This window comes from Amia ocellicauda, chromosome 8 (assembly GCF_036373705.1).
Source record: "Amia ocellicauda isolate fAmiCal2 chromosome 8, fAmiCal2.hap1, whole genome shotgun sequence".
Classification (NCBI taxonomy): domain Eukaryota; kingdom Metazoa; phylum Chordata; class Actinopteri; order Amiiformes; family Amiidae; genus Amia; species Amia ocellicauda.
Genome location: NC_089857.1, coordinates 34,555,919 through 34,570,821, shown reverse-complemented (window position 1 = coordinate 34,570,821; position 14,903 = coordinate 34,555,919). Strand labels below are relative to the sequence as shown.

Sequence of the window (14,903 nt, the reverse complement as noted above, 5' to 3'; positions counted from 1 at the left end):
TGATTTTTATTTTTCTGTAAAGGCCGAATGTTACAGGATTGTGTGTTTTACTGCTCCTGAACTTACAAATATAAATGAACACCCATTTATATGATAAATGTGTATGTAACATAAATGTATCAAAGTAATCCTATTATAATTCTTATTATTAGAAATAACACATTGGGTTGAACTTATTCATTTTACTTTGACTATTGGTCATGTAAATGTACTGAAAAATGAGTATACATGGAATCAGACAGTTCATATGTTATTCTTATATGAACGTGTCAAAGGATTATTCAAGTCTTTTCCATAAGGATAGTTTGGGAACTGAAAAGCTAGCTGCTAAAATACACTTAATATCATCTTAAATATCTACGTATTTCATCGAAAACTTGCACGCCTCAGATTGTGAAAAGATTTGTCCCTTGTTCTCAGTTGTGTTTCTCTGCTCTCTGTAGTCTAACTGGATCTCAAAAGATTAGAACTTTGCAAAGGATGCACAAAGGATTGGCAGAGCTTCCAAGGAAACTTGCTCACTCCTGCCAAGTGCTTAACGGGCCCAGAGCTAGTGTGACAAGCCATGTTCTGGCTGGAGTGTGAATGTTCAAGCCAGCATAAGCAAGGCTGCTTGTATGGATCCATTTTGCTGAGTTGCATTTCTCCATAGATCCGAGGGCTATACTGAACCCTTCCTTAGTTCAGTTGAGATTAAAGTCTCTTCCTTCAGTGTCTTAAATGAAAATATACAGACACACATAAAGCATGTTGCACCAAGTTCAAAAAAGGTAGGCAACAAAAAGCTTATGAATGTCTTTTCCGGAAATCACTAAACATTTGAAATGAACCAAGATTGTCTAGTCTGAGAATACCAATTCTAAATGAGCCCAGATTAGTATTCTAACCAAAATGTTTGGTTTCCATTGTTTTATTCTAAATATAAAAGTCCATCAATTTGTAGAAGATCAATTTCAGTTGACCTGTATCAATGTATTGAACTAACAATAATTAGGAGACAGGCCTTAGAGATAACAAGGTGACAACATCCAAATTGGCTTTTATGAAATTTGCAATATTTGTTTCATTAATCTGAAACAGTGAGGGGGGTTGCAATGCAATTTCCCAGAGGTGAAGAATGAATCTGTTTCTGGTCTTCACACAGATTCATATGTTTTACTGTATTTCAGTGTGACAGGATGGGAGAGTGTTTTCAGTATGGAGTGTGGATTTTAACAGATACAATACCTCCATCTTTTTTTTTTGCAGTAAGGTTTGCTAGAAATTGTAAACAAAACAGAGAGACATACGCACTACCAAACCAATACGGCACATTTAGACATGACACTCCGAAGACATTCATTTTATGTTTTTGCTGAAGATAGGATAAAGACACAATCAACAAGACGTTAAGGGGACATTTTTGCTTGGCATAAAACAGCTTCCTGTCTACTGCTGTATTGGGAAGAACAATTTCCTCATGTTTTAATGATACCCAAGAAGATCAGCTGTCAAAAACTTCTCGTTATGCACGTTTCTCTGTATACACTTAAATTGAGAAAAGAGGCCAATTTATTAACCCTGCTGTCTAAATCGTATTGCTTTCCTGGTAGAAATCTGGGTGGAGCCACCCATTGATGCCAAGGGGGAGCGGGGGCTGAGGTGGGTGCTCTCACCACGGAGTTGTACTGCGTCCCACAGTATGCTCTTACTGTGAACTCCATGTCTTCCTCTTCCTTCTCCTTCACAGGCTTCTCTGTCTCCTCTGCCTCCTTCTCCTGGAGGTAGTTCTCTTGGTCTTGAGGCATGTAGGACATCTCATCCTTGTTCTTGAATTCCAGGCTCAGAATGGAGGGGGGCAACAGCAACCCTAGTATGACCTGTCCAGGGCATAGTTACCAAAAGCAATCAAATACATACACTGCACCACAAGATACATTTCTTGACTAGGAAAAAGTATTAGCATGTAGTTTTAGTTTCTGTTTGAAAGAGAATATACTTGTTTTGCTTTGTAGTTGTAGCTGTAAAGAGGTTACTTCACTGAAGTTTATAGATCACTTTTTGATCTCTCACAAAAGCCAGTCCACAATTTAATCCATTCACTGCATATCATTGATTCATTCATGTCTTCCTTCCTTCTGCCATTTTGAAATGACTGTAGGTCTGATCAATAATAATCATTAACTCAAAATGAAGTCATTTCCTAACAGAAGGAAACATCTGTAAAAGACCAGACTGATTCTTATTGAATTACAGTAGAGACTCGTGCATCTTCTATTTGCCTCGGTCAGAAGCTGCAGGCAAGGAATTGCTGAAATACAATTTATACTGACAATGCAATGCATACATATCCGAGAGAAGCAATTAGAAGCTGATTAGTCAAGACAATCAAGAGAGTACAACAATATCAACTATTTAGGTATAAAGAGCTGAAGGTGGCGTAGGACATAATTGAAATATTCTTTGTGAGAACATGGATTTGTTTTTCTTGTGGGCTATAATGTTCTGGTTCAACATTTGTAAAGTTAATTTCTATGTATCTCTACTCCATCATATGTGTTACAACGAAGCAAGCAAGACAGGAAGAATAATATTGTGGAACACACTATGGAAGACCAAGGAGAAACAACCCTAGCTGACTACTAGGTAATGATCCATGGGTTAATTCATACTATTATACAAACAATAATTACTATTGGTCTCTGAAGGTTGAAATGTCATTGCCCTTAATAAACAGTAATTTCTGAAACAGGCAGTTCTTTGGCTACATAAGACCTACATGCATTAGTCATTGTGATTTAAAATAATAATATCTATTGGGCATGTATATTGGAGGATAGTATGGTATACACAGTGGCAGACCTTGATGAATACTGCCAAATAATGATACACAAAATCAAGTAAAAAGCAAGTCTCAATGTATACTGAGTTGGGAGCTTGCTTTTCTCTCCAAAGTTACTTAAATGTAAAATTTAGATAACTGGATACATATTTTACAGATTACAGTTTGAGATTATGTTGGATCCTAAGGCTATATACATTTTGTGGAAATATTATTTAATTGTTAGAACAAGCTCAAATTAATTGTATAGTGTAAATTATTAGAAATCTCAAGAGCCAATCTTGAGAGAAAGGTCACAATTAATTCTAAAGTAAATATTAATGTAACACAAATGTTTTGGGAGGAGACGAGCTGCAGCTGTTAACTGTAGAGATATTCACAGGGTTATTATGAAATAAGTATACCTTTTCACAAATGTATTGTGATCAAGCTACATATTTCTGATACATAGACAGTTGCCAGGGTTACTGATATTGAACATCCATATACTGACATAAAAACGTAACATCTTGGAAACCTTCTTTACACAAGGGCAATGTTTTTCCACTAAAGGGATTAACCTTGAATTTACAAACCCTGTCTGCCTGCTGTTAGACAGTGATTGTCTAACAGGGATCATTGTGTTTACAATTATGGTGACGGTGACTTCCAGGCTTGGTAAAGCTGTCAAACACACTGACGATGGTGAGCAATGGTTACCTTCAGTCCGGAGTTTTTCCGCATGCGTAGTCTCCCCATCCACATGTCCGTGAGAAGCATCTGACTGCAGGTGTGCGCGATGAAGTCCCGGTGCTTGGCTGCCACGGCCAGCTGGAGGCAGGTGGCATTGCTCCAGTTCTTCAGCTCATAGGTGAGCAACTTCATGGCCATCTGCTCATCCTGCTTGTACGACTGGTCTAACAGCTCCACGGCCAACTGCCCAAACTCTCTGCACAATGCAAGGAGCACTTGTCAGGAGTCACTTATGTGAACTCATATGCATTTCAAACATAGAAGCTTTCATTGATGGGCAAGGGCAGTGTGCTCCAGCACTTTGAAGTGCTGCCTAGCATTTCTGTGCTATGGGAATCCTGTGTTGAGCCTAATAGAGGGGCTATTTTACCCCCAAGTATAAGTAAATATACACTTAGAACAAGTATTGGGTTACACTTCAAAAAATAAAAGCAGACTTCCTCTAAACAAGCTTAAGTGAACAACATAAGGCCTCTGGAGAGTAAGCAATTACCCCGACTTCAGAGAAATCATTATCTCACACTCTGCAAAGTCAAGGGATACATTTTTTCAATGACAGAAACCAAACTCATGAAAAAAGAAAGCACTGATTTCAATTATGAATACTCTTGCACAAAGTCAAACCTTGAGGTTAATAATATTAAACCTAAACTTTCAAATTAAAATAAGAAAAACAAACTCCCATCTGGACCCTGGTGAATGTGTTCCTGCCGGTGGAAATGGTGCGTATCAGTGAGTTTATGATCGCACAGACCTGGAGTTGTAGTTGAGTTCTTGCGAGATGTCATCCACCATGTCGTTCTCTGAGGCCTCGTGTGCCATGGCCTTGCAGAGCTTACAGGCCACCAGGGCCTTAGCCATGGCCTCCTCACCGTGCTGCCAGAAAAACAGCGCCATCTTCTGCCTCTTCATCAGCACCGCCCACACCATGAGCTCATGGAAAGGGAAGGGGAAGTGATTAATCTCTGGGTCATCCAGGTCAATGTCCACCTCCTCCTCTTTCTTCCTAGTGGTCTTCTGCCTGCCTCTCCTCATAGGCAAGTCATCCTGAAGGAGACAAAATTACCAGCTCCATTTGTATCGGCCTCTGTTCAGCTGTGCACAACTACGTTTAGGTGGAGTGTGCCTTTGTAAATGCAACAAAGCAATACATGTTTGGCAGTGGTAGGAAATGCACTGAATATATGTAATCTATATTTTATTCAGCCTACATCTTTTACACAGCTTCTATTGTAATGCCCACAAAGGTATTCCGTGTCTTTGGGGATCTCTATCATTATACAAATAGAGATGAAAAAAGATTCTGCAGCAGGGAAGACACAAACATTTTTCAGTGACATTTACCTCGTCCTGCTTTGTGAATATAGCCCTGAAAGGTCTACTTTTATACAGAAATTAGGCTAATATCATGCATACAAAACAAAATAATGTAATAGTTGTACTTTTTGTAGTCTGAATATGACTTAACATGACCTGGATGAGGGTATTAACAGTAAACAAGTAAATAATAAGATGTGATGAAAGGCTGACACCCTTGAAGCACAGCAGATCTAGTTGAGAAAGACACAGGCAGATGCATGATCAATTCAATATAAGAAAATACAAAGTGTGGCATATTGCGTACAGAAAAGTTGATTAAAGGTGTAAAAACAGAACTTGAGCTGAGGAAAATTGTATGCTTTAGTGAATTCCCCACTGTCACCCTCTATGTATTGTGAAGAAAAAGTGAAAAAGAATTGTACCTAATGGCAGAAAATATAGGTTCTGAGATATTATGTAGATTACTGTATATCATTCTTGATGCATGCCTCAGAGAGGGTTTTTAGAAAGGCAATTGGATTCAACCTTCATAGTGGCATGAGTCCCGAGGAAAGACTGAAACAGCTAAATCCTCATAGGCCTTTAACCATAGGTGCCAGGTGTCTTGTCACAATCTTAAAAATCTTAACAATGGTGACACGAGGAAACACATTAACACAAATAAGGTGGTTAATGATACGAACAGTTTACTCAGCCAGAAAACTGAACACAATCCACTGGTTTCCTTCCTGAAATAATTTAGATATCTAATTAAAATCACTTCCATCACAGGGGTGAAGAAAACTGATTGAAATGCCTTATCTCAATCTGGACTTCATGGTCTTATGTGGATATAATACTAAGGGGTAAAGTAAGATTTAATTGATTATTTCATTACATCCACCAGGTGTGTGTTCCTGAGGTCTTTGTATCCCCTCTTGCACAAATGAGTTTCTGGGAGAGCTTAGGACAACAATCGAAAGCAAGTTTTAGCACTGCTGACATAATCCTGGTTAAACTGAGTTCTAGACCATAAGGCCTCACTGTTACTTTGTGTGTTGTTGCCCATGGAGACAGTACAAATATGAAGGTATCAACCTTAACATCATCAACAACAACAAAAGTAGCAGAATAATATTGGAATGGGACTGACATTTTGTGTATGATGCCAGCTTTTGGGGGTTTTGGTGTCAATCAATGGCTATATAATTTTGACATTTATTTTAAAGTTCATTAAAATCATAATAAGACTGTACAAAAAGCCAACAAAATAAAAAGACATCGAAAACATAACAAACACTCACATTAATCAGATTATTTTCAAAATTCGAAATAACTGAAAGCAAATAGGATGCAGTCAGTCAAAACTCTAACCCACCCACCATTTGCACACTTTAAGCATAGTGCCTACAGACAGGTTTAAATTAGATATCCTAGAAGAAAGAATCCTTTGAACAAGAAGTTGTCATTCAATGTTTGATTGGTAGATGGGTTACAGTTCGATTTGGTCTATGTTGGGAACAATTTAATTGAAAGACTACATGGATTGAATAGCTACAGTTAATTTATACATTTGGAATAACTATGTTTATCTAACGTTCAGACCACATCATTGTAGGCTGCTAGCTGTAATGGGAGGACACATTACTAAAGTAGCCTTAATATATTCCTCAGTGACATTTTGACAGAGAAGAACGAGGAGAAAGTACTTTGGAAAACCATGTTTGTACAGTCTTCAGCTGCAGTTAACATACCTCCATTCCCAATAGTTTTAGAGCTTTGGGCTGTAAGAAATAAAGAGAGGTAGATCAGGTCCAAAGTTTAGTGTTTTACACACATTTTTAAATCCATTTGGCAAGAGAACTTGTGTAAATAACTGTGTCATTCACTATTGTTGCAACTAAAAAATATGTATACATGTATGATGTTGAAAATTAACAGCAGAATGGGGCAGGTGTGGATTTTAAATATCAACAAGACCTAGTTAACATTTGTTAAAAATAAAGAAAAACAAATATACGTCTTGTGTTTATTTTATATGACAAAAAACAACAACATCATATATTCAATTCAGATCACAGCTCCTCTTTGCTACAAGGAAGAGGTAACTAGTTAGAACCAAAATCATAGATACATTATGATCTGCAAACTGCTTACTTCTGTTTCTTAAGTTGTTTCCAACAACACTAACAGATCAGAAAGGTAACACTGTCTTTATGCCTTTAGGGGTTGTCCCAGTGAATACATTTAAAACACTACTGGCAAACAAAAGTACTAACTCCTCTCGGAACCCCTTAAAAATCAACAACCACAAAAACACTCACTCTCTTGGGGCCGAAGAGATTGTGATAAAGAGTTCGAAACCTTTTCCTAGTGTAATTGCAGCGGTACGCTCCACCCATCAGGTACTCGATGACGAGGCCGATGTCTATCAGACTGATCCTGTAGTCTGGAGGAAGGTTCCCCTAAACAGTGACAAGCGATTCAGACAAACTGGACACAACCACCTTCTTATGTTTAACTAGATAGAGAACAGGCACAAAAAATAATTGTTAAACAGAAAAAGGTTATTAGTTGATTCACCTTGAAATAGATCCAACCGAACCCTGGATATTCTTGCTTGGAAAGAACACATAGGGTAAGTAAGAAACGGTACTATGAAATGAGAAAGGTTAAAGAGAACAGAAAATGCAGTGAAGTCCTGTTAAGATCATTCTCTGTACACTGCAAACCAAGAGGATCTGATTATGGTTCTGGTTTTTAGATGATGTTTGGTATTTTTATATTTCCAGTCCACTTGAATTGTCACTTTATGATCTTAACAGGATTTTCAAGATTTTAGTACTCAGAAAGCAAGAAGAAGGTGCAGAAAGTGAAGATTTTTAAATAAATATATGAGTTAAAATTAGAGCAATAAACAATGACTTGAAATGATAGAACATCTGTAACTTCCAAATGCCTACACAAATCGAACACTTTTGAAGTCCATGGCCTGAATTCAAGTCTAAGTCCCCATCTTAGCAAAGGCAGAAATGCTAAGGCCATTTATGTCATGCAAGTCTCTCCCCATTGCCAGCTGTAGCACTCTGACGTAAAGATCTGCTCTTGAAAGTGGAAGAGATTTTGGGGGGATATGAGAAAATGCAAACCAACCCAATAAGATTCAGAAGCCGTGTCACAATACCTGAGACCTACAAAATAATGCTGCCTAGATTCAGGTCACTGATTTCGCATTGTGAAAAATAAACACCTTCAGGTTCAGAATCATTTGGATTGATTGCAGAACGTTCCCAGATTGAGGTGTTTTTAAACTGCTCCAGGAAGAAATATGGAGTGAGCTTGGTTTCTTGTCAACAGAAAATTACATTTGTGTTCCACTTGAGAGTACTGGTATCACCAAAAGATATTTACTTGGGAAATAATGTAAGGTAAGACCGAGTTAAAACTCAACTAGTTATAGTAGTGTGAATACAATCTTTACACACACACACACACACAAATATATATATATATATATATACACACCGATCAGCCATAACATTATGACCACCTGCCTAATATTGCGTAGGTCCCCCTTTTGCCGCCAAAACAGCCCTGACCCGTCGAGGCATGGACTCCACTAGACCTCTGAAGGTGTGCTGTGGTATCTGGCACCAAGACGTTAGCAGGAGCTCCTTTAAGTCCTGTAAGTTGCGAGGTGGGGCCTCCATGGATCAGACTTGTTGTCCAGCACATCCCACAGATGCTCGATTGGATTGAGATCTGGGGAATTTGGAGGCCAAGTCAACACCTTAAACTCGTGATTCATCAGACCAGGCCACCTTCCTCCATTGCTCCGTGGTCCAGTTCTGACTGCACCCTGACTGGTCTGCGGCTACGCAGCCCCATACGCAACAAACTGCAATGCACTGTGTGTTCTGACACCTTTCTATCAGAACCAGCATTAACTTTTTCAGCAATTGAGCTACAGTAGCTCGTCTGTTGGATCAGACCACACGGGCCAGCCTTCGCTCCCCACGTGCATCAATGAGCCTTGGTCGCCCATGATCCTGTCGCCGGTTCACCGCTTTTCCTTCCTTGGACCACTTTTGATAGGTACTGACCACTGCAGACCGGGAACACCCCACAAGAGCTGCAGTTCTGGAGATGCTCTGACACAGTCGTCTAGCCATCACAATTTGGCCCTTGTCAAAGTCACTCAGATCCTTACGCTTGCCCATTTTTCCTGCTTTTAACACATCAACTTTGAGGACAAAATGTTCACTTGCTGTCTAATATATCCCACCCACTGACAGGTGCCATGATAACGAGATTATCAGTGTTATTCACTTCACCTGTCAGTGGTCATAATGTTATGGCTGATCGGTGTATATTGTCACAAAAAGGTGAGCTTCTGTAGGGAATATTCTGCTTAGTAACTTAAATGAGACTTCTGCCTACCTAATTTTAATGATTTATGACAGTTATCTGAACTCATTAAAACTGCAGTCATGTCTTTCTCTTGACAAGATACTGCACATATTGGTGGACCACAGACATGTCTTCTGCTCATCTTTGCAGTAATAGAGACCTGAATATAAGAGGAGCAGAAGACTAACAAGTGTTTAAAAATGGTTCTTTATGTTGCCAGAACCAATCTCTGTTTAGGCAATTATAAACATACAGTAGAGAATGAATAGTGACTATGCAAAATTGTTCCAAATAACTTTTGTTGAAATATAAAATGATTCAACCATTTTAATCAGGGAATATGGTGGCACAGGTTTGGTGAATCTGATAATTAGGGAAATTGGGAGTCAGGATAATTGTCAGGAGTCGGAAAAGAGGACTTCACAAAAGCTGGTAAGGCAAATGAAGGACGAGAGACAAGCGGGCAGTATACAATCACGTGGATGGCAACTGCTGCAGATTCACAACCACATGCAGCACTACATTTCAACCCCCATCAATGAACGGATGCAGGAGTCTCATAAACACTTGTGCTATCAGACGCTTTTCTTCATTTCATGCAGTTTGGCAAGGCAAACAATACTGTACACTCGCTAACAACAACACTTCTGTTCACACAGACAGAAGCAGCCACTCATCCCTGAATGTACAACCGAAAGCAGTCATTGCATCACTCTCTAAAGTCCCAAGTTGTGACAGGGAGGTTAAACATCAAAAGAGAAGACTGAAAGTCTAATGTTCAGACTGTTAAGATGGACAAGACTGATGATGATGGAAGAAGACATGACCAAAGCTGAGCAAGGCACGCAAGTAGTGAGTCTCCTCCAAACAGAAGCAATTGAGTGATTGCCTTATACTTTCTGATCTCTAATAGGCAGAGATTCCTGTAATGCTGGAACTCAGACTGAATAAATGTGCCACATGTCTTTTTCAGGTTGTTTTAAAAATGACATAAATAACACTTGCAGCTTTGCACTTGATGACACTGTAAAAGAACCATCCCCATACATCAAGTGAATTTCATACACCTTGCCAATTAAATGCCAGAGGTGACATCAGAGGGCAGCATAGCATATCACATCGTACTGTAAGCTGAACATATGGATCGGCAAGCTACAAGGTATTTGTTTTTCACATGTCTGATGATGTGCACGCACTATGCACACACTAACAGATTTTGTGCACAAGATGTATGCACAGTAGATGATCTAGTTTAATATGTCTTCAACTGATATTTGTATTAGCCACAATTAAACACATGCACTTACATAAAAACACATCTTCTTGAATTCCACTAAATACATATCATTAATCCACTCAAACTGAATGAATGTGTTGTGTGTCTTTTTCAGATTACGTTTTAAAAATACATAAATAATTCAATATATCCATGTAATCCATTAAAGGAAGACCATGATCTCGAGCCAGTGAAAAGGCAGAACAGAATTGTTCTGTACTGTTTTTAGATACACATATATTCCTGAATTTCTCTCTGGTTGTTGTTAATTCGAAACATTTAAACTATGCATATATTTATCCGGATCTCCAGCTGCGTCACAAAAATCCCCTTCCCAGAGAACACAGTCATTTGGTATTGATTCTCTTTGTCTGTGTGCAGCTTCTTACTCAACTCATTAATGTTATATCAAAAAAAATAAATGGTATCTGATATCTGTCATCAGTCGATACTTGGCCATTTTTCAAATCCCCCTGTTAATAACAAACCTCTCAAGTGCTTTTATTGAATGTTTCCTGTCTGGAGTAGTACCATTGTATGGACTGATGTACTTAGACTACTGGTGTTGTTTGAAATGTGTTCAATGTACAGAAATTCATCACCTGAGACACATTGCCAAGTGATTACTCCATCCTGTGTGTTTCCGGGACTGAGATATTACTTCATGGCTTAGTTATCTGCCTGCTAGTCTGTTGCAATGCCTTGTTTGCTGGCCTGACTCAAAATGCCATGGCTCCAGCTTCTAAAAAAACTGCAGCAAAAAGGTCCACTAGGACACGACAGAGCACGTTTCCTCAAGGCTCTTCATTATATTTACAAATCTGAGTTGTCGAGATATTCATTTCCAGTGCCAAGTGCTGTAAGAAACAGAAGGTACACAAGAGCGAGACTGTGCTAAAACTGTCAATATAAGGAGTGGGCCGTGGTTAGGTGCATGCTGTATTGTAACACACACACTATATCTGGGTCACAAAACAACAGCCAGTCGTGCTGTGACATTTTAAAGAAAATTAAGGTGACCTTTTTACAAAATCTTTGATAATATTTAAGGATCTGACTTGTGTTTTGTTATTGTTTAGCTCCATATGAAAGAATTATATTAAAGTGAATAACACTATGACTATTGCTAACCCCAACACTGCTGGTGGGTAACAAATTGGAGTATTTCTGAAAACTCAGAGCATCATCAATGCATTTTCAAATGTGTGCCACCGGACAGCTTCAAATATTAGTTAACTGCATATCTGCTAATCTTGTACACCAGTTCATTAGTTATGCAAAATTAACCAGACATGGGGAAATAACAGCCAGGAAGAGCAGATTCTTTTCAACCATGTATTGATCTGACTGGAAAGCCTGAATTTCACATTTCTAGAAGAGGAGGCTCACTATCAATAAACACCAATAGGCAGCATTTAAACTATGGTACTGTAGACAAAAGCACCATGTATCACACCATGAACCCCTCACACACACACAAAAGGATGGGCTAAATCCTACCTTTTTAACGTCTCTGACCAGATGGTATAAAGTGTTTGATGGGCCATGTCTCTAAAAATACAAAGTGAAACAAAGAAAAGAAATAGCAGTTCAGGAAAATAACTTAGTGGAAACATAATATTGTCATGTTATGAGCCAGAGAATGGTTACAAAGTGCCCTTCTAAAGCAAGAAAGTATGTTTTATATTTGAATGAGCAGATAATACTACATTTTCTTCACTGCTGAATGAAAAATATTGATTCTGCGTAATAATGACTGCAGTGATTAATGATTTTCAGATGCAGTCTACTGCGATCCACTTGTAATGGATAAGGTTATCCAGGCCTGGACCACATCAAAACTTTGACCTACTGTACCTGCCAATCTCAAAGTACAATTCCAATACTTGATGACAGCTCTTTATTTACAGAGGATTCTGCTTTCTACATAATGCAGATCTGCCATCTTGTCTTTTTAACATGTGCGTGCCTCCAGGATGGCCAAAGGCTGTATTTGATCCTGATCCCACCGGTATGAAAATTAAAAATAAAAAAATTGAAGGGAGAAGGAACAGACTCCAGCTGTAGGCTGCAGTTTTTACTGTGAAAGATAATGGATTCAAAACAAGTACAGTAGCTATTTAAAAGCTTCAGAGACAGCCACGTTCACACTAACGCTAATGGAATTTCTCTCCTGCCATTTTTTTTCAGAAAGCTCTAAGGCCCGATAACAGAAGTAGTAAGCCATTACTTTGGAGTTTTCTAAAAGTGTTAATTTTATGCTTGTGGTTTGATAGCTTTCCTCTGGGGGTTTCCTCAGTGACTGAAGCTGCCAGGGCTGCGCTTTCAACTGGGCTTAATGATGTGGAGCGGATTACTGCAGTATCATGAATAACATAAGTGATTTTAGTTCAGTGGACTACCGTGTTGTACAGCTCTTCAAGCCTGGAGATGGTGAGGAAGCGATGCATGCTGACCCCATTCTCTATCAGCAGCTTGACAAAATCCACTCGGTCTAACACCAGGGCATCTAGCATGGACTGCTCTAAGGAACCCACCTGCAAATCAATACAGCAAATTAAATCTTAACATGTTTTGTACCATGCAATTTCAATGACTGAATTTCAATATCTTTTATACTTTTTTTCTTGTCTGGCCTATTTATAACTTGGCTAGGGTTGCCTTCCCACTCGGTAATACCGGACCACTTTGAGGTAGTACTTACGAAAAAGAAAGTATATCTTTTTTTGTCTTCATAGTGTTTAAGGTTTTAATTACTTTGAGGATCAGATGCAGTTTTTTTTAAAAGCACATAGGCCTGGACCTAATCAGAGCGTTAACCTGCCTGCGAACAACAAATTACCAACCTGTATCCTTTCGCGGTGTAATTCATTGTCAGAAGCCACTTTCCATGGCTTGTAAATGAAAATGTGATAGGGTTCAGGTTTGTAATTTGTGATTTGTAGGTAGGTCAACGTTTTGATTTGATCTAGGCCAAAGTATACCAATGCGTTCAGGAAGGCAGGTGGCAATCCAATTACACAGTATTCTAACAATTGTTTGTTCTAAACCAGGAAACTTTACATCTAGGGAGGCAGGAATGAAAGGCAATGAGTATATCTGTCTATCTAACAATTAGTCTATCCATCTATCTATGTACATTTAGAGAGATAGATAGATACATATATGGGTAGACAGATAAATAGATGGATAGCTAGATATAAAGACAAACATTATATTAACATTTTCGAGTTGTCATCCAAAAATGAGTAGGTACAATTATTATACATTACCGGCCACTGTTGTCCATAAATAAAGATCTGACTGCGGGCAATGTCAACCCTGTTCCATGCCAGGGCTAAGCTCAGCTGGTCTGGGGCAGAAGCATTGGCTCCTGTGGAAGAAACAGCAGATGAACAGTGTGTAGACTAGACCTAAAATAACTAAAAATAGCACCAGGCTTTTCACACATCATGCAGAAATGTGACCTTGAGCCCTGGACCTGGAGGCTCTCCATCCTTCAGGTTTTTATGGGTGTTTTCAGTCTGTAACTTAAGGTCATTTTAATCGTGACTAATTAAGCCATTTCTGAGCACATATTGAAATATATTTCGTGACCCAAACCCAAATGTTTCACATGGTATTCATGCCTCTCTAATCTTCAGAGTGTTTTAATATAGAACCCTTTCAGGAGTCTCATAATGAGCATTTCACGGCATAGTCTGTTCTGTTGCTTATTTTAAAATAAGCTCATTTTGAAACAGCTCTCTCGTGATGCTATGCATGACACTCATCTCCTGCTGACATATCTCATTAATTATAAAAACAGTGCTGCTGCATGCTTAACTGCACATTTTTATTGAAATATATGCTTAGTTTAACATTTGATACTTTAGATGTTCGAATACGCATCACAAGTAAAACCAAAGGACATTGCAGACAAGTCATTTAATTGTCTCAGATGTATACTGCATACACAAATACTATGCAAAACAGTGCTAACTATGCTTAACTATCCTGTGTGGTGGAATGACACTTCACAAAGGGACCATTAAATAAAAATTGCCAGTATGATTTAAACTTCCCAAAAAGTATTTCAAAGAAAAGACTGCTGGCATTTATATCTGTGTTCAGGTGATGAACTATTGACTCTCACTTTATTTGCTGTAAGCAAATTTCATTAGTGTTACAAAACGGTGTAAATAGCACCATGTTGTTTCCATAATTATCTATTTGCACCTGTTATGACAAATGTATTATATATAGTGAAAAGTTACAATGCTTAGCCATCTGTGCATTTTTACATCAGGATGGGAAGACCCATCCCAGTGTTTAATCCAAAAACTAAGAAAGCCATGATTTTTAGGACACTTATCTCTTGAAGCC

The 14,903-nt window shown here is 38.6% G+C and overlaps 1 protein-coding gene across 1 annotated transcript in view; it reads right to left on the bottom strand.

Annotated features, from left to right (window-relative positions):
* Window positions 1-14,903, bottom strand: part of trpm3 (transient receptor potential cation channel, subfamily M, member 3) — a 76,084-nt gene that overhangs the window by 16,825 nt on the left and 44,356 nt on the right. The window contains exons 10-18 of the mRNA XM_066711171.1: window positions 13,811-13,911; window positions 12,941-13,075; window positions 12,039-12,089; window positions 7,436-7,471; window positions 7,177-7,317; window positions 6,607-6,636; window positions 4,308-4,600; window positions 3,521-3,749; window positions 1,692-1,859 (exon numbers count right to left, since the gene is read on the bottom strand). Coding sequence (XP_066567268.1) covers window positions 1,692-1,859; window positions 3,521-3,749; window positions 4,308-4,600; window positions 6,607-6,636; window positions 7,177-7,317; window positions 7,436-7,471; window positions 12,039-12,089; window positions 12,941-13,075; window positions 13,811-13,911 — 1,184 coding nt within the window. The remainder of the gene's footprint in view (window positions 1-1,691; window positions 1,860-3,520; window positions 3,750-4,307; window positions 4,601-6,606; window positions 6,637-7,176; window positions 7,318-7,435; window positions 7,472-12,038; window positions 12,090-12,940; window positions 13,076-13,810; window positions 13,912-14,903) is intronic.